Source organism: Pinus tabuliformis, chromosome 5_1, assembly GCF_031772625.1.
Source record: "Pinus tabuliformis cultivar Carrire ecotype Pingquan chromosome 5_1, CPIR1, whole genome shotgun sequence".
In the NCBI taxonomy this organism is placed as follows: Eukaryota; Viridiplantae; Streptophyta; class Pinopsida; order Pinales; family Pinaceae; genus Pinus; species Pinus tabuliformis.
In genome coordinates this window covers 369,860,881-369,882,000 of record NC_142305.1, presented here as the reverse complement: position 1 = coordinate 369,882,000, position 21,120 = coordinate 369,860,881, and the positions used below count along the sequence as shown (strand labels likewise).

Below are 21,120 nucleotides of genomic sequence, written 5' to 3'. Positions count from 1 at the left end.
GTTTGACTAAGGATGACTATGAGTGAACAATGTTAACTATCATTGAGTATGGTCAACATATAGTTGATTAACATTGACCATGGTTGACAATTTATACATTGGCTACAAAGGTTAAATATCTTTCTCTATGTCATCATGATGACTCTAGATATGTGTCTATGCTTAATTGTAAGCATGTTAAACATAATGCCTATCAATTATCATGGTTAAACATGATCTTCATGTTCACTATGTTTGACCAAATTGATCAGAAAGATTGATCATAATTATAATATATTAGTGTTTAAATTAACATATTATTAATGTGAAAATTTATAAATAAATGCAATAATCTCTAGTAATAATGTACTATTAATATTAGTAATGTAATAATGTCATATTAATATTAGTAATTATATTAATGTATTAATAACATTTATTATTATTATTAAATCATATATTCTAAACTTAGTATTAACAATTCTAATAAGTAAAACCTTAATAATAAACCATGCATATACATATTAAATTTATGAAATACCATTTTTTGGGGTGATGTAGTTATCTTTAATTTTTAAAACTTCAAATATTTTTATTATTTAAGATGGCTATTTTAATTTTTTATTAATTTCAATTGTTTTAATTTTATAATTAATTTAATTAGTTATAATTTAAGTGGCTATTTTAATTATTTTTATTAATTTATATAATTATTTTAATTATGAAATTATTATAAATACATATCTTATTTTTTTTTAATTATGTTTAATTTTTATTCTCACTTCATTGCATTAAAATGTATCATGCTTTTGAATTTATTACAATATTGAATGAAATTTACTTCAAAATATTGTGTTTTTCTAAGAATTACAAATAAAATGAATAAATTGATTAAATAGTTAATTTTTTTATCAACTTATATCGACTAATTTTATTTTATTTAAATTTAACTAATTTTAATATATTTTACCAATTCATCTATTAACATTACTGAGAAAATTAAATATAACATTTCTTTTAACATTGTGTTAACATTATTATATTTTATGTATTTTAACAAATCACTTTCTTCAAATATCTAAATCTAAAACCAACCCAAATTTAAAATCTAAAACTAACCCAAATTTAAAATGATGCAAATATTTCATTTATATTCAAAATACCAAAGAAAAACATTTTTGACACCTCTGAACACAATAACCATGGAATTAATTAAGAGACAGACATAAAGGGTTTCTCTTGTACGTAAATGTCATTAATTGAAAGTTTTTTTTTCATGATATGAAGTGTGAGAATTTGAAAACAAGTCAAAACACAATAAATATTGCACTAACGATAAAACACAGATGTTCACTTCTTTACTTTTCTTGCAAGTTTCAGACTTGGCATTGCTCAAGAAATTTAATGACTTCCATTTTGTGTCAGTGAGATTCTCATTCTAACAATTAATAATTTTCTATTGGCAAAATAGAAAGTCTTTTAACATCTCGGCAGTAAAAATGTAATTTAGATGTTTTAAACACATACTGGAGGAAAAAAACTGTAATTTAAATGTAATTTAGATGTTTTAAACATATACGGGAGGAAAATAACTGTAATTTAAATGTTTTAAACGCGTCTTTCCATGGATTTTCGCTCTCAAAAGAAAATCAATAATCATTTTCAATCAGAAAATGCACATTTTCCATCAAAACCAGTATTATTTTAACTTAAAACAAGGAATTTATGTGATCTGAATTTCTCCTACTCATAACTGGTTAATTAACTTTCAATACATTCATAATTGGTTAATTAATTTTCAATAAATTTATTATTACTATCATCATTTGCATCAGTGTCCCTGAAGTGTTCAGCTCTTGTTTTTCTTCTTAAAATCTTTGCTTGAAAATAATTGTCGTCTCATCAACCTTCAGTTATGTGTGGAATCAAAGCTCAATAATTGGAATCAAATTCTGCACGTACCATCAAAAAATATAATTTAGGTTATAAGAATTGAAAAAAAAATTGAAAGTACGTAGATTGGGTTGGATTTCTACTTAATATATGATTCTGTATTTACACATTAAAAATACTTAGTATATAAATTTTAATATATATCAAAATTATTTTGATATATTGATATATATAAAATACATTAAATTAAAAAATTATTTTTTCAACCTTCCTATTATCATTCGAAAGGAATTTTAAAGTTAATATTCATATCTTATTGATGTTCCATATATTTTTCAGAGTCAGTAATAAATGGCTTTTCTTAGTTTTTTTCATTGAAGAAGGTTTTTTATAATTTTCAAATTTCATTGAAGAACTTTAGTCCTTTAAACATACATTGAGAGGAAATTGTATGTCTAGTTTACATGGAGAAAAAGAAATAATATTTTCCCATGCTAATTGCTATGACTCAGCCAAAGCTTAGCATTTCCTGATGAAGGATCTGATCGCTACGCCGGAAGTCGAACTAAACTGAGCCGCGTGGTGAAGTCAAGTTGCGTCCCTCTCTGAAACTCCCACCATTGGGCTCATCGCTCCACGATATTGATATTGTGAATTACAATTATGAGATTATCATAACCACATAACCAGCATCCGGAATGAAGAAGATTAAAGTTTAAACCTCTCTTCTGTCAGAGAATTATTAAGGCATCGATAAACTCATTATATTATATTGTTCCAAAACTGGAAGATTAATTGGGACAATCTAATGTCACTGGAGAGATAAAGATTTAAATATTTATGCGCCTATAACGAAAAAACAACTGAATCACCTGAAATATTATCATGTTCGCCGGCCTACCCTAATGAATTTATTATGACACCGAATTATTTTATGGCACATTGCTTCATTTAGTTGGCTACAGACAGAAGTTTCTGTGTGATTGGAGTTTCGTAATGAAGCGGCAAGTTTTCTATGAAATTGTTTGAAAATGAAATAAATAAATAAATAATAGCCAAAATTTGTTTGTGTCTGTTTAACGTTTATTGTATGACTATCGGTTTTGATTCTTTAAATGATTTCAAAGAATCAACAGTCTCCATCTACTTTTTCATTTTGATTTTAAATCATCTTTATATGATTTTTAAGTTGGTGTTTTTGGCTCATTACTTTTTTATTATGTAAATAAAAATATTGGTTTAACGCTTAACGACGATGGCTTAACGCTTGTTCAGTAATGACGATGGTTCAATAATGACGATGGTTTAACGTTTGTTTGTATAAATATTGATTTTGATTATTAAATGGTTAAATTCCTTTCCTTTCCTTTCATTAGGCTGGACCTCCTTATACATTTTATCTTTTACGCAAACGTGCGCTCCCCCCGAAGACCTTCCCGAGTGGTAGAGAGAAGGAAATATCAAGAACCATAGCAGAATCTGGAGACATTGAGGGATCGATATTGATTTAAAATCTACGGCCATTAGTGGCGTAGTTAGAATAAGCTATGTAAAATGTAACGCCGTTGGAGGCGTAGTTAAAATAATCGTCAGACAGGAAGGCTAACTGTGTTTTTTTATAGGTGGGGATTGCTAAGGGCATATATATATATATATGTATATGTGAGGGTTGCCTTTTCGGATTGTCGCTTGGGATATTGAATATAAGAGGGAGGAGTTTTTTAATAATAAAATTGGAATAGGAATTTTTGGAGAACTGGGAATTTGCAGTGTCATTATTACATCCGATTCACTGTTATTATTAGTACATAACTATTTCATTAACAATTATTTTATAAATAATAATTATTTAATAAATGTTACACATGGTTCGTTACAGCATGATTTCACTTTATAAATAATAATTATTTAATAAATGTTACACATCGGTAGTTTACAACATGTTTTCGTAGAGTTGAATCTAGACAAATAATTAAAGAAATAAATTATTCATTGTTATGAAATAAATTATTCATTGTTATTATTACATGAGATTCAATATTATTGTTAATACCATTATTTTATAAATCTCACAATCAAAGACAAATAATTAAAGAATAAATTATTTATTGTGATTGTTACATGAGATTGATTATTATTCTTAGTACAATTATTTTATAAATGTCACCATTAAAGTTATATTAGATTGAGTATCATATTAGAACAATTATTTTAGATAAATCTCATTTTAATAATTATTTTATAAATGTCACAAATTGAAAGTTATATAATCTTTTCATAGACTTCAACACAAACAAGTAAATAATTAATTTTTTTAATTCTATTTATTGGTTGAGAGGGTTGGAGTTTTATTTAGTAATGATGACTTGTGTCGGAGATGGTAAGCTTGTAGGTATGTTTAGTTAATATCATGTACAATGAACACATAGACTAAAAGTTTGAAATTACCTCCACATGTTAAATATGCACATTCATTTGGCACGGTCTTATGAAATTGTAGAATACTCACAGTTCCAACACAAGTTGGGAGTCAAACTCAACTATAGTTGGCATTCCTCCACTGCATGAGCTTTACTCTAGGTGACCGATTGTTGACTATCCGACGGGTTGACTGTCCTCCCAACAAGTGTATTCTTCTTATTTATGGGCCCAACCCTCAACCTCCAACCTAGTCGGGGTTGGTCTACTTTGTTGGTACATCAACCTGCTTGACTCGGGTGTAGTCGTGACCTTCAGATATATATATATATATATATATATATATATATATATATATATATATATATATATACACACACACACACACACACACACACACCACGTGGCAGTATAGCATTCTAACAACCCTTTCATCTTGTGTGTGATAGTTGCTGAGTGGTCCAGGGGGCATTGTGAGCTCTTAGGGCTCATTTTTGTTATTTGTGGGCCTGACCCCCAACCTCCGACCTAGTCGGGGTCGGTCCCCTTTGCTGTTACATTCAACTGATTGACCCAGGAACAGTCCTGACCCCGTCAAAATTTAAAATATTAATATACAAGATTTTGAAATATATATATATATATATATATATATATATATATATATATATATATATATATATATATATATATATATATATATATATATATATACCACATGACAATGATTTAGTGGACCACGTGAGAGTATAGCATTGTAGCGATGCGGTTCACCTCCTATGTGGTAATGACTTAGTGGCCTAGGTGGGAGTAGTCAACTCAAAGGCTGGTTGGAGTCGACCCTATCCATTCGCACAACCATTTTTGTTATTTTTCAGCCCAACCCCTAACCTTTGAGCTAATCGTGTTGGTCACCTTCATTGGTACAATGAGGTGCTTGACTCGAGCACAGTCCTAACCCTAGGTAAATTTAATATATACATACACACACACACACACACACCACGTGGTAGTATACCATTGTAACAATGTTGTTCAGTCGACCCTATCCATTCACATGCCCAGTTTTGTTATTTCTAGCCCTGACCTCGGTCGACCTAGTCGACTTGACCCCTAATGTCAGGCCCACGAGCCGGGCGTGCCGGGCGGGCACGTTTAATCGACGGGTCAGCGGGAGTTGGCACAGCTGCATGACGGGCGAGCGCCGAGCTAGGCAGTTGAACGACATGTTTAGGGTGCATACGAGCGGTGCAACGAGCTGACCGAATGAAGGAAACATGTGATGCGAAAGTCATCTTGTGGAAATGACTAAGTTTTGGGTGGTGGAATGTTTATATGTGGGGGCGGTCCCGCACATGGGTGCCCACACCATTGGCCAACGCGAATTTGGGGCGAGTTGGATGAAATGGTCGGTTGCCTTGGTGAGTCAATGCCCCAAACGATGGGCCAACTACCATATAAGTAAAGTGTTGGGATGGTGGCAAAAATCATTCAAGCTAAGCTTCCAAGCGTTTATGCAAGCTAGGAGGGTGAGCTACTTGGAGACTCTAAAATTAGGTGAAGTGTAGGCGAACTCTTGGGCCGTAGCACAGAGCCACAGCAAATGAGCCGCAGGTCGTGCAAAGGCATTCAGGCATGGGTGTGCGAGGGCGTCAGGCCGAATGACCAAATGGGCAGGGGCATTTGAGGGCATTTATCTGAACGATCATTCGATGGCATTCACGAGAGGGTGTGCGGGGGCATCTTCCTGAACGACCGAACACGCGAAGTCATTCGAAGGTGTTCGGGCCAGTGTGTGCGAGGGTGCCGGGTCGAACGACTGAACGGGCGAAGTCGTTCTAAGGTGTTTGGGCAAGGGCGTGCAAGGGCGCCGGGCCAAATGACCGAACCGGCAAGGGCGTGCGAGGGCGTCCGCCCGAACGACTGAACGGGTGAGGGCACGCGAGGGCATTCGCCTGAACGGCTAAACGGTGTTGAACAGTGCAACGATGAACGAGGTGAGATGGGCGGAAGTATCCTTGGTAACTTCGAATGGTGGTTTGGGTAGTCCGAACAGTGCAAGCCGACTTGCACGATTTGACAGAGATTGTACCAAGGAAACTTGGGGTTTCCTACAAAGATTGTAAAACTGAATATTTTATGAAGTATTGATATTATCGGGCAGATTCATATTTCAGGGAGTTACCCTTCCCAGTTTATTATCCGTTGTGCATATATGTTAAAAGATAATGATGAATGATGTAAGAAAGTTTCCGTTGTGTTAATGAAAGCATACTTAGGGAAGTTGAAAAATAAACTAAGTATAGAAAGCAGGCATAGTCCATGATCGCAAGTATTGTTAAAAATAAACTGGTCGGTGGTGTCGCACCTCCTATAGTGCGGTTGGAAGAGTACCGTCAATGTAAGGGCGTGACAGGTGGTATTAGAGCCTTGATTCAGAGAATCAGATTTTCAGAAAAATGGATCCCACTGCACTTTGTGACAGGTGGTATCAGAGGTTGATTCAGTCGAACTAGACTTACCGAAGGAAGTGTAATACTTCGTGACAGGTTTAGGAGGGATGCAGCATCATGCTTGGACCAAGCTGAATGACAGGACATTGCAGGTTTGGAAGAATGCGAAGGGAAGCTCTTACTGACCTTATACAGGTTGAAGCAGATAAAAGAAGAGAAGCCAAGGATTCGAGATGAACTTGAAGTCTTGGAAAGGAATGTTGAAAATGAACTTCTTCGACTTGGTTGGGCAATGGAGCAGGTTGCAACTACAGATTGTGATGACCAAGAAGAGGAAGCCGTGATGTTTGATGATGTTGTAGATATGACAATGATGGAGGATGAACTAGAAATTGTTTAAGTTGGACCAAGATCGTGAAGTTTGTAGACATTGGGAGATGAGGAAACTCACATGGAGGCGCCCCGTGATAAAGTAAGTACTACTGATACTTGTGTTTCATTTGAGCTTTTGGTAGATGGGCCATATGCAAGGAAGGGAAAAATCAGTTTGCCGATGCGATGGAGGATCTTACCATGGATGTCTACGATGAGGCCTTGTATGGAGAGGCAAGGACCATTCACTATTCCAGAGCTTGTTGGGGTTGTTTGTGACCTTATGGTAGAAGGTGCAAATACCCGTTACAAGGGAGGAATGTGATGATCATTGCGGAAGGAATGGGTCATGATTTAGCCATGTGGAGAAATTGGCTAAGTGCCTGATATGACTCATGGATGGATTGGAGAACGGCACACACTTTAGTGTGATGATACTTGGGTGGAATTCTCATGGTCGAGACCAAGAGGAAGTCTTGGTGAAACCTTCAATGGGGGAGCTATGGTGGAAGAGACTCATGTGATGATGATACGGGTTGGGTGACTGAGTTCACTAGACCGGATTACAGACTTGGATGAGGATGATCGATTGTTGTGATGGGTCTACTTAGTTGGACAACGTGGGGAACTTGAGTCATGGACATCGAGTTGGAGACATGTAGCATCACAGTCTTATGCATGGAAATTATGCAGGAGCACTTCTAGAGGTGTCACTTATGGGCATCCAATAAGGAGTGCCAAGGTAGGGATGTTATGCGGATGGATTTGCTGATGTGACATGGAGGTGTTTTACTTATGAGCCGATGGAGATGTTGTGCACTCTTGTACAAAAAGGCCATGGACTTGGTTGGATTTGTGAGTAGACTATGGAGCATTCGTACTACATGGAGAGCTAAAGCCTAAGGCATCTTGCAGGGATCTTTGGGCAAAGACATGCATGCCTTCTAGGATGTTGGTTGGAGATGACTCATGGAGTTCATGATGACATGAGGTTGTGACTTTTAGGGACTTTATATTACGGTGGACTTAGAGGATTTGATGTGTGGAGGAGCTAAGGTCAGGGACTTTGATGCAGTATGGGGTGCATACTTTTGAGTAAACGTATGGGTGTGCTTGAGAGAGTGCCTTGATGTGGATGATCGATATGAGACACTTTGGAGTGATACAGTTACAGTGAAGATGATGCCTTGGTGGCAACACTTGGGCATGGGTTGAGCCGAGACTTAACCACTTTTGATACATGGGAGCTGGTTAGTCTATGATCATGGGCAGCACATGGAGGATGAGACAGGTGTATACTTGTTTCTGTGGTAGACTTGAGGGAAGGCACATTACAGATATGATGGAGATTGCTTCATGGACCTGGGTGTGGCACATTGAGAGTCGGTTTGATGAGAGGATCTCTTCATTTTGAGGAGATGGATTTTACACATATGGATGATGATGTTGGGATAGATGCAGCTGATTTCATGCAACACATCGACACCAAACATCATGGGTAGTATGTTGCAGACGATATGGAGTTTACTTCATGGACCTGGGCATGACTTACATTTTGATGGAGATGGAGATGGATTCTTGATCGAGTCGATGTTTTGATAAGAGGCTGAGAGAAATGACCGCTGATGGCATGAGGAGGTTCATTCTCATGGTTTGGACGTGACAGTTGGATTAGCTACCCAACAAGTTTGATTCATGCGTGCTAATAGTGTACCGAGGTATGCTTGAGTTGTGTTGGAGTATTATGGCAGTAGTTCACACGATGACGATACATGATGGAGTCGACACGATATGTTGCAGTGAGAATGTAGCTTGATTTGAAGGGACCAACCTTCCATGGTGGGACAACATGTGGAGATTGCAACGGATGTGGTTAATGATCATGGATTGAGGAGACTTTCCAATTTATGGAGACATGACCATTTATGGTTTGTGTGATGGTAGAGCAAAGGCAGGTAGTGTGGGCTTCTTTGGATGTTGTAGCTAGCGACACTTTGCGATGTCATATGATGGTGTTGTCGAGGACGATAATCATTTAGAGTGGGGGAGTATGTTAGGCGCACGAGTTGGGCATTCCAGGCGAGTGTGTTTAACTGATGGGTCAACGGGTGTTGGCATGGGCGCATGATGGGCGAGCGATGATCTTAGCGCTTGAACAATGAGTTGAGGGTGCATGCGAACGATGTGACAAGCTCACCAAACGAAGGGAACGTGCGACGCGAAACTCATCTTATGAAAATTGTTGGACACCTAATCCTCTATGGGTTGGTGTAGAATGTGAACAATCATGAGAGTCCAAGAGACCTTGGGATGTGGAACCCAGTGGTCACATGAATGTACTAAAAATGTATATCATTGTCAAATAATAGATGTACTCTCCATCTTCTCTATAATATTTTGTTGTTGCCATGTGTGTGTTTGACAGGGTATCAGAGCGAGCGATCTCCTGCCCTACTCAAGTGTGATCCACTTGTTTATGTGAGCTTGTTTTTCTGTGGCCTTTCTATACATGTCAGTCCTATACCTCTGTTCTAGACTGCCATCTCTGTCAAATCTCTGTTCTTGAATTAGTTGGTCGAGAGTTGAACATTATACCATACCTTGAATTTCATGAACCACTTTAATACGCTTTGAATGATTCTCTTGATGCTAGGGCCCGACTGTTAGAGTGGTATTACCACGCTGCATGCATATACCATGTTTCCCATACCTCTGCTCCCACTCCCGTTGTTTAACAGATGCAATTTTTAACTACGTTTTTAAATATATATAACTACCATACTCCGTTGTTTGAATATAATGGGCCATTTCAAACATTACAACAGAGAATTCATCATGGTTGTTTTCATCGTGCTCAACTCCGGCGACAGTAGGGGTGACCTTTGAATTGAACGTTACAATGTTGAAGATTAAATCTAAAAGGTTCAGGCTATGTTGATTCCTTTCCTTTGAAAAAGAACGCTCCTTCCTACTCAAACCTACCATCCCTGATATGTGTGACAGTCAATAACTCTAGTGTAACTCCTCTGACATTTCTATTGCCCCAACAGACTGTGTACAATGTTTCTTCCCAAATTTAGTTTCTTTATGCAAAACATGAATGTCTTATTCCTAGTTCCATTGTTGGGACAAACGGTGGTAGAATTTGGTTGAAATTAGAGAGGGATCTTTTAGTTCTTTTACCTCATGGGCTGCTTTGGTGTCTTTTATCAAGGACATCACATTAGGAGCATCAATAACCTCTCCAAGACTACGCTTGTATCCAAAAGAAGCATGTGCAAGAACAATCTGAGACTTGTTCTCTATAATGGATGTTAATTCTCGTCTTTTGGCCTCAAGAAACAAACGGCTATAGAATTGATCGTTTGTAAAACCTGGACTTGAAATTACAAGACAACGAAAAATACTGAAGTCACAATGTCTCAAAACTTCCTGCAAAACATTCTCGAAAAATTTGTTTAAAGCCTTCTCGTAACCAGCAATAGTTGGACCACGTCTGTGCAAAATTGATGTTTCTATCCTGGCTCTTGTCGTCGTCACATTTTTTTCAACAAGAAGAAGGTTTGCTAGACCTTCTTGCATTAAGATCATTGCTAGATCAACGCTTGCTCCAGGATCACAAGCTTGCTTAAGGGTGTCCAAAGCCATGGAATCCCAAACATCCTTTATTAACACAAAGGATCGTTGCACATCAATTTCAAGAGTATGAAATGCTCCAATATTGATGTGCTCATTCTCATCAACATTTTTTCCATGAATCCTCAATACAGCTCCCACACTTCGATCCATTTCGGGAGAATAATCTAGAGTAATACTTCCCAAATAGTTATAAGGCCGTTGAAATTTGCGTTGATTCTTCGAGGCTTTGAGAGTTTGCTTCAAAATCTTGTATAACCAGGCCTACATCAAGTGAGCCTAACCATAGGACTCATGGAGGTTGAAGCCACAAGAATATTATGAAAGTCACGTAGTTGAAGCTCTAGTGGTACCCTTCCCATGGTGACCATGCTCAAATTTCTATAGAATTCTACCGAGTTACATCAACCCTGTGAATCATAAATGGAGCACTGGTCGTGGTACATTCTATTGAAGGGGTTTGTGTCCACAACGAGACTGTTCTTTGTCAATTTCTTGAAAAAAAGGAATTAGGCCTGTGCTTCCTTGAGTTACAGATTGATGGTGAGTAAGCTAACTGATTTCCCATTGCATCCAAGTGATTCATTAGCTTAATATTCTGTATGTAAGCTTAGTTTCGTGAAAGGGAATGCATGGCGTCCCTTCAATGCAGTGTGCTGGTATAAAAGAGGACACTAGGAATAGCTTCTTCTTGTTGTTGGTGAGAGGTGGTGTTGAATGCTGGTACATGATTGAATGTTTCTAGTCAACCTTGTCCAAAGTAATAACTAACTATGCCTCTTGAATTTTGCGTGTTTGGTGTGAGTCTCTTCGTATTCTAGAACACATAGTCCCTTCATATTTCAGCATGCATGCCTTTGACATCAAATCTCCTGGTATCTGTAAACTGTGAAGCTATTGCTTTACCTAAATTCACTTGAACATTTGTATACAGAATCCCATTAAAAGTATGGTAACATCATAGTGGAATGTTCTCTGGCTGGAAGTTGATGGAGCGTTGGTTATTTTAAGGAGTCTTCAATTAGTAATGGGATTATCCTTCTCTTCAGTGGATTTCCCTCCTATCATTAGGCACATTTTGAAAAATATTGCATTTCTAGTTATCTTCCTTTACAATTACATTTGTGGTCATTTATTGACTTGATTTGTTTGAATAATGACAAAAATTCATGGATTATTGGAGTTATTAGGAACTCTAATCATGTCCACTAATGAAAACATAGTCGAAATCAACAAAACCACTCTTGTTGACATTCAAACATGTCTACAGCATACCCACGAAAAGGTAGAATTTTTGGAACTTGAATCTCAGCTTCAGCAAGAAGAATTTCAGAAGTGGAGTCAGCATTTTGAACCTGTTTCTATTCAGAACATTTAAACAGGCTCCCATAAGAAACAAATTGATCATATCATTAAGCCCCTCTTAGGAGCAGTTGTACATGCAGATGCAGAAATTCAACCTACACTTCCCAAGTCGGTCACCAGACCTTGGGAAGAGCTTGTCCACAACAAGCATAGAACTGGTCTTGGATATGGCAAGGACGATTCCTTTCACATTCCAGACTACTCAAAGCCCATTCAGTTTCAGACTGTTGGATTCCTGCATGATAGTTCACATTCAGCTTCTGCCCCTCTTCCACAACAACAGATTGTGAAATGCCAACACTGTGACTGAGTTGGCCATCTAAAATATCACTATTTTGATCTTCATCCATGTAAGCACTGTCATAAAACCAGTCATTCTTCAAATAGGTGCCTCAGAAAAAAACCTCCTGTAAGAACAAAGATTCATCTTGGATGGATCACTTCTTGGCAATGGGCATCAACAAACAAGAAGATATTCTAGTCATATGTCAAAACTTGTTCTAGAGTATTGAACAGTCTTACAATTGAGTTTTCTCCATCATCTCACCTTTTGCTTGACAGGGGGGAAATTATGGTCATATACAAGCTTCAAAGCCACATCAAGCGAGCCAGAGACACAACCTGCCACACCAGATTTAGAGTTGTATCTAGAGACAAATATGCCCTTGAGCATGCCTTCAGTCTGTGATACCTCTTCAAATAATTGGGGACACTTCCTCTAGCAGAATACTTCAGATTCTTGCCAGTTTTGAAAGATTTCTGTGAATTTCATTAAGCATTCTAGAGTTGTTGGTAATCCTTAAACCATCATAGGTTTGAGACATCCCTTTTCAAGTTGAGGTTCTCCCTTTTATATGGGCTGAGACCTCCCTTTATTGGTTGAAGGTTTCCCTCTTCAAAACATCAAGAGCACTTCCTCTAGCAGAATACTTGAGCTTCATGCCAGACTTGGAAGAGTTCTGGGAACTGCACTAAGCGTTCTAGTGTTGGTGGTCATCCTTAAACCATCACCCTTTATACCAACATTTCAGAGAGCACATTCTGTTAGGTCCCTATAATACTAGTGATTGCCCCATTACTATTGTAGTTGTATCCCTTATTAATATTCTTGTGCCCCTATTGTCCCCATATTGTTATTACTGTGCCCATAGAATCCCTCTATTGTTATTTTTGTGCCTTTATATTATTATTGTTAGGTCGGTTGGGTTATATTGTGACTCCTTAGACTCCTATATATAGAAAGGAGGTTTTTTCATTTGAATCATCAAAGAATTGTTCATTTATGTAATGTAAAGGAGGTTGCCCCCTCAAAGAGGCTAAATTCTAAGGCGTTGATCTATATTTTATATCTTTTTGTGATCTGGTTTCATAGCATTTGGTATCAGAGGTTTGGATTCTAGGGTTTCGCTGCTCCAAATAGGTCATCGGGGCATTTTCACTATAACGTTTTTCTACGACATTTCAGAAGTGAAAAAAAAACCCGTTTGAGACGAAATTGCACTGAACCTCAGGTCTGAATTTCAGAGCTTTTCGCACTATATTTGTGGAGATATGATCTGAGGAAGTTGGTATTTTTGCAAACTCCTTAATTACATTCCAGACAGTGACCGTGGGAAAATTGTCATAACTTTTGTTTTCAGCATCAGATTTCAATTTCGTAAGATGTTATAGAAAGAGGACAGACTGTAGTTTCCTGTGTATAATTTTTAGACCTGAAGCTCAAAATAGTGATACGTGGCACTTCATACAAGTTCACTCTTTTGAAAAGGTATATAATCAGGTCATCTTGGGAGATTGTGCATAACTCTTTCTTGGAGAATCTAAATTCGATCAGATTGGTGGCATTGTAAAGAGGACATAGAGGGATACTGTAGGTCTAAATTTCAGAACTGGAAGATTTGAAATTACATAGATACATCATATTCAATATCGAGTGCCTACAAAGTGAAAAAAGGTGTGTATTTTTTTTAATAATTTCTTAAGCTCGATTTGAAAAATTATTTTGAAGGAATTCAAAGGGCATAGTAGAGCAGTATTATCGGTAACTGATGCCCCGAGGAAAGAAAATGCAAACACCTAGTAAGCAACCTGAAAGCTCTAGAATGACTCATGAAGAAGAGGAAGAAATGCTACAACAAATTTCACTCTCACAAAAGCTAACAGAAGCTAAGATAAAGGGCGTGGAAGCTAAGATGAATGGCATGGAAGCTAAGATGGATGATTTGAAGATAGATTTGAAGACAGGTATGGTAGATTTGAAGATAGATTTGATAAATTTTCTACAAGAAATACTTACTAATGGTGAAAGGGTAGTAAAGGAAAGTCATGATGTGAACAAAAGAAATATTAACCATGATTTCATAGAATCTAATGTCGGATCAAATACCCACCACATTCCAAAAATAAATATGAAGAAGTTTGATGGCAAGGATCCCGCAAAATGGATATTACAGATGGAGCAATTTTTCGATCTCAATAATGTGCAAAACACACAGAAGATACTTATTCCAACTTTATATTTGGAACCAAATCAGTTTGTATTGTATCAATGGCTTTTCTCTCCTAAACAAATTATCACTTGGGCAATTTTTATGGAAGAATTGACAACACATTATGAGGATACAAAAAGCAACACTTTTTCTAGCCAATTGATAAGTCTCAAACAAAAAGGTTCAATAATGGAGCACATTGTGGAGTTCCAAAAATTAAACATAAGGGTAAAAAATATTCCAGAGGAGCATAGGACTAATGTGTTCATAGGGACTTTAAAGGATAATATCCAACACGATGTTCGCCTTTGGGAACCTGATTCATTAGAGAAGGCATTCAGGTTAGCAAGAAAAATGGAAAGCAAAATTGTGGCAACCAGGAAGCATACCACTCACAACTATAAAGATGGAAGTGTTCTTGCCCCTAGTCTTCCACAACCTATAAGGTTGACACCACAACAATTGGAAGAAGGAAGAACAAAAGGTCTTTGTTACAGTTGTGATAACAAATACACGAAAGGTTATAAGTGTCCTAAGAAGAAAGTATTCTACATAGATTGTGAAGGGGAAGAAGAAAAGGAGAAAGAAAGGTCAAAAGAAGAGGATATACTCCAGGAACAAAGCCTAGATAAAAATGAAATGAATCCGGCCATATCTTGTAATGAATTGGCTGGAATTACCACTCCTCAAACCATCAAGATAGAAGGACAAATCAAGAATAAAAAGGTAATAGTGTTGATTGATTTATGAAGTACCCACAATTTTATTCATTGTAAGGTAGCAAAAGAATTGAATTGCTTCCTATATCCAGCACCAGAGTGTCAAGTGATGGTTGAAAATGGAGGAATGATAAATTTCTTTGGAAAGTGCCATAATATCAAGCTATCCATGGGAAAATATGTATTGACTAGCCTAATGCTTTCCATTCCAATGGGAGGTGTTGATGTTGTACTAGGAGTCCAATGGCTACAATCCTTGGGTACAATAGCTTTTAATTTTCAAGAACATTTCATGAAATTTTCTGTAGAAGGAAAGGATGTTGAATTAAGGGGTATTTCAGGGAAATAAGGAAATATAATCGGCTCTAACAGTATGACAAAGCTTCTAAAAAAGGAACAAAGAGGTATAATTTCACAATTATGTTCGCTAGATGTTTCCACATCGAAATCATCTATTTCTCCAGATCTCCAAAATGTCTTGGACAATCATTACAAGGTATTTGAGACTCCCAAAGGTCTTCCACCTATTTGTGATCATGATCATGCTATTCATCTGATTCCGGGAAGTGTTCCTCCAAACATCATGCCGTACAAATATCCCTATGCCCAAAAGAGTGAAATTGAGCGTATGGTTGTAGTAATGCTAGAGGCTGGTATAATTCAACCTAGTCAAAGTTGTTTCTCTGCTCCAGTATTATTGATGCACAAGAAGGATGGATCATGGCACATGTGTCCGGATTATAGGGAGCTCAACAAGCTCACTATTAAAGATAAGTTTCCCATTCTTGTCATTGATGAATTACTGGATGAATTGCATGGATCAATTTACTTCACCAAGTTGGATCTTCGTTCAGGATATCATCAAATCAGAATGAAGACTAAAGACATTCCGAAAATAGCATTTAGAACTCATGAGGGTCATTATGAATTTTTGGTCATGCCTTTTGGCCTTACCAATGCACCTTCTACATTTCAAGGTTTGATGAATTCCATTTTCAAACCCTTCCTTAGAGAATTTGTGTTAGTATTGTTTGATGATATACTAATCTACATCAAGCCTTGGAAGGATCGTGTTGAACATGTTGATAGGGTGCTACAACTATTGGAGGAGAAATAATTATATGTAAAAAGATCGAAATGTTTCTTTGGAGCACAAGAGGTGGAATATCTGGGTCATATTGTATCTCATGAAGGAGTTAAGGTAGACCCTAGCAAAATTAAAGCCATTAAGGAATGGAAAATCCCCACATCCATAAAGCATCTACGAGGATTTCTTGGGTTGACAGGGTATTATCGCAAGTTTTTTATGTGTTAACACCCAGGTTGTTCCCTTTGACTCCCAAGGGAATACGGCCGGGGTAACCACTAACTAATCTTTGGATTACAGCTTCTAGCCAAACTGTAATCAGAGAGGGCTCTCTCTTTAAGGTTTATCTCTATTTTGTGAAGATTTTAGGCTAGTTATGAATTCAGGGTTTTGGTTTTATGTTTTGGTTGAGGGATATCTTTCTGTACCTAAGGTGGAAATCTTCAGATTGTTCTAATCCATTGGGCTATGGAGTCTGTGGCTGCAGGTTGTTTGAAATATTGAGTTGAGTAGCTGAAATTGCAGGGCCATTCAAATACATCATGAAACAAAATTGAAATTGTGATTATGAAGTGTGTTTAACCAGTGAAAAGCAATTAAGAATTTTCCACTAAGCTGGGGTGTAAGAAAGGGGTATATTGCACAGGAGCAAACTTGAATTCCTGAAACAATAATCACTATGAAAGATATAGTGTGAAGGTGCAGCAGTTAAGAATTACACCTTTATTACTATAATTGAAGAAAACATTTGTAATAGCATAGATTGAGTTCAGGGTAATATATGATTAAATCCTGGAACTATTCTTTTTCTTTGCCATTAACTGTGAAACACAGAACATGAATGAGCTATGAAAAGATAACAAAAAACACATAACAAAGAGTTTTAAGAAAACTTATTGAGCCATGAAGTACGCAGGAATCCTGTAACATTCAGCTAAACACCACAATGTTGGGTGTGGAGCCTGATTATCTTCTATAGTACCGGAATATTGGACCTCAGTTCAAAATGGGGCGGCAACGCCGTCCATAAAATAATCGCTGCCGTGGGGGGTCGCCCCCCCCTGGCGGGGGGTTTCGGGGGTAGCGCCCCCGAAGCTAAAAACAGCTGTAAAATTGCCTTGTAAAAGTATAGTAATTTCTAGTCAATCTGGGCCGTTCATTAGGCGGATGATCTGACGGTAGAACTTATGTTTAGTTTAGGGTTTTTTGCCATAGAAGGCAACCCCTCTCTTTATATGAGGGCATTGTATTTGAGGCTGTGAGATAGATGTGTATTCGGTGAGCGAGAAACATAGAGGTGAGACTGTGAGAGAAAACAGAGGATATTACAGCGGTTTTGCTGTAGGTTGTATCTCTTCATTTTGATGGATAATAGAAAGGAAGGACTGGCTTTTCGGGGTGGACGTAGCCCAAACTGGGTGAACCACGTATATATGTGTCTCTCTTGTTTTGTGCGTTTTCTGTGTTTATATTTCTGCAATATTTTATGTGTTCCATTGCTCCGTAATATATAATTTTCTAACAACTGGTATCAGAGCCGAAGGTCTATTTGGCTGATAAACTCGCAGGAAAGAAGGGTTCCTGGTTCAAGTGGGAGCAATGGCGGAAGATGGTAAGTTTAGGGTCGAGAAATTTAACGGCCAAAACTTCTCGCTGTGGAAGATGCAGATGGAAGATTATCTGTATCAGAAAGATCTATACCTACCATTGGGCGGAAAAACAAAGATGCCGACGGGTATGAAAGATGAAGAATGGAACCTTCTCGATAGAAAGGCACTCGGAACAATACGGCTGTGCCTTGCTGCGTCAGTCGCTTTCAACATTTTGAAGGAAACCACGACAGCAGGTTTGATGGAGGCGTTGTCGAAACTATGTGAAAAACCCTCGGCCTCGAGCAAGGTATTTCTTATGAAACGGTTATTTAATATGAAGATGTCGGAAGGTGGATCTGTTGCAGACCATTTAAATGATTTTAATATAGTTACAAGTCAGTTAAGTTCTGTAGGGGTAAACTTTGATGATGAAATTAGAGCTCTGTTATTCTTGTGCTCATTACCAGAAAGCTGGAATGGTTTGGTAATGGCCTTCAGTAACTCTGTTTCTGGATCTAGTACTTTAAAGTTTGATGATGTTGTCGGTGCTATCCTTAGTGAGGAAATGCGACGGAAAAGCTCCGGTGAGACATCGGGAAATGCTTTGAGTGCAGAGTCTAGAGGAAGAAAAATGGAAAGAGGAAAGAGCTTAGGATATCGCAGTAAATCAAGGAAAGGCAGATCCAAGTCCAGATTGGGGATAGTGTGCTGGAAATGTGGAAAGAAAGGACACCTAAAGAAAGATTGTAGATCTTGGAAGGGAAAAGAAGGAGATGCACAACAAGAAAACAATCATGAAGAAAATGTGACAGGTGAGGTGTTACAAGATGCTTTGATTCTTTCTTTTGAAAATATTACTGATTCCTGGGTGGTAGATTCAGGGGCTTCATTCCATGCCACACCTGATAAGAAATACTTTCATGACTATGTTCAAGGAGATTTTGGACAAGTTCGTCTGGGTGATGATAAACCCTGTAAAATTGTTGGAATGGGTAAGGTTCTTGTAAAACAGCAGAATGGAAACCAATGGCTACTAAAGGAGGTAAGGCATGTTCGAGATCTAAAGAAAAATCTGATTTCAACAGGGCAGTTAGGCAGTGAAGGTTGTGTGACAACTTTCACAGATAAAGCTTGGAAGGTCACAAAAGGAGCCCTGGTAATAGCAAAAGGTGAAAAGGTTGGTACATTGTATTTATGCAATGGTATTTCTAATTCTGTTAATGCTTTGACTTCCAAAGGAGAAGATGCAGCATTATGGAATCATAGGCTCGGACACATGAGTGAAAAAGGGATGAAGATTCTTCACTCAAGGAATTTGTTGCCAGGTTTGAAGAATGTTGATTTGGATTTCTGTGAGAACTGCATTTATGGAAAACAGAAGAGAGTCAGATTTCTCAGAGTTGGGAAAGAAAAGAAGAACGAAAAATTAGAGCTTGTGCATACAGACGTATGGGGACCTGCTCAGGTATCATCTCTCGGTGGCTATCAATTTTTATGTTACTTTTATTGATGATGCAACTAGAAAAACTTGGATTTATTGTATTAAGAATAAATCTGATGTATTTGATACTTTCAAGAAATGGAAAGCTTTGGTTGAGATTGAGACAGGAAAGAAATTGAAGTGTCTTAGATCAGACAATGGAGGTGAATATTGCAGCAAAGAGTTTGATAGGTACTGTTCAGAGCATGGAATTCGCAAAGAGAAGACAGTTCCAAGAACACCACAAGAAAATGGTGTGTCAGAAAGGATGAACAGAACAATCATGGAGCGTGCAAGGTGCATGAGATTGCATGCAGGATTGCATTTACAGTTTTGGGCAGATGCTGTAGATACTGCTGTTTATTTAATAAACAGAGGACCTTCAAGTTCCTTGGATGGTGGCGTTCCAGAGGAAGCATGGACAGGGAAAAAGGTAAACTACTCTATTTTAAAACCTTTTGGTTGTGAGGCCTTTGTCCATATTGATAAAGAAAATAGAACAAAGCTTGAGGCAAAGTCAAAGAAATGTACCTTTATTGGATATGGTGTTAATGATTTTGGTTATCGCTTATATGATTATAAAAATCACAAAATCATTAGGAGGAGAGATGTAATATTCAATGAAAAGGTCTTGTATAAGAATCAGTTGCAAGAAAAGAAACAGGAAAAGGAAAACAAGGAATACACAGTTTTTGATGAAATCACTGAAAAAGTAAAGGTGCCTGAAAATAATAATAATCAACAACCACAACAACAACAACCACCACAACAACGACAGGCACCCGAAACATCTGAAAGTGGTGTTAGAAGATCTACCAGGATAAGTAGACCCCCTGAACGATACTCTCCTTCATTATATTATTTATTGTTGACTGATTCCGGTGAACCTGAATGTTATGAAGAAGCAATGCAGGTTGAAAGCAAGAAGAAGTGGGAGGTAGCCATGGAAGAAGAGATGGACTCCTTAATGCATAACCAGACTTGGGATTTAGTCAGGTTGCCTGCAGGAAAAACTACATTGAAGAATAAATGGGTTTACAGGCTGAAGGAAGAAGATGGAGGAAAGAAAAGGTACAAAGCTAGACTTGTGGTGAAGGGGTTTGCACAGAAGAAAGGTATTGATTTTGATGAAATATTTTCTCCTGTTGTTAAAATGACTTCAATCAGAACTATTTTAAGTCTTGTAGCAGCTGAAGATTTGCATCTTGAGCAGTTAGATGTAAAGACAGCCTTTCTCCATGGGGATTTGGAGGAAGAGATATATATGTAGCAGCCACAAGGATATGAGGTGAAAGGGAAGGAGAAACTTGTGTGCAGGTTGAAGAAGAGCTTGTATGGTTTGAAACAGGCTCCAAGGCAGTGGTATCTAAAATTTGACAAGTTTATGTCTGAACAAGGTTATACTAGATGTCACTCTAATCATTGTGTTTATCTGAAAAAGCAAAATGATGGCAGCTATATTACATTGTTATTGTATGTAGATGACATGCTTGTTGCAGGATCTAACATGCAGGAAATAAATGTGCTCAAAAGAAAATTGGCAAATTCATTTGCAATGAAGGATTTGGGTGCTGCAAAACAAATCCTTGGTATGAGAATAACTAGAGACAGGAAAAATAGAAAATTAACATTGTCTC

General features: G+C 37.4%; 1 protein-coding gene across 1 annotated transcript in view; it reads right to left on the bottom strand.

Moving 5' to 3' along the window:
• The window catches only part of LOC149164990 (protein PELOTA 1-like), a 138,695-nt gene extending 127,791 nt beyond the window's left edge, over positions 1–10,904 (bottom strand). Inside the window, exons 1-2 of the mRNA XM_089429674.1 lie at positions 10,282–10,904; positions 3,546–3,578 (exon numbers count right to left, since the gene is read on the bottom strand). Coding sequence (XP_089285800.1) covers positions 3,546–3,578; positions 10,282–10,904 — 656 coding nt within the window. The remainder of the gene's footprint in view (positions 1–3,545; positions 3,579–10,281) is intronic.
• Between the last annotated feature and the right edge of the window lie 10,216 nt (positions 10,905–21,120).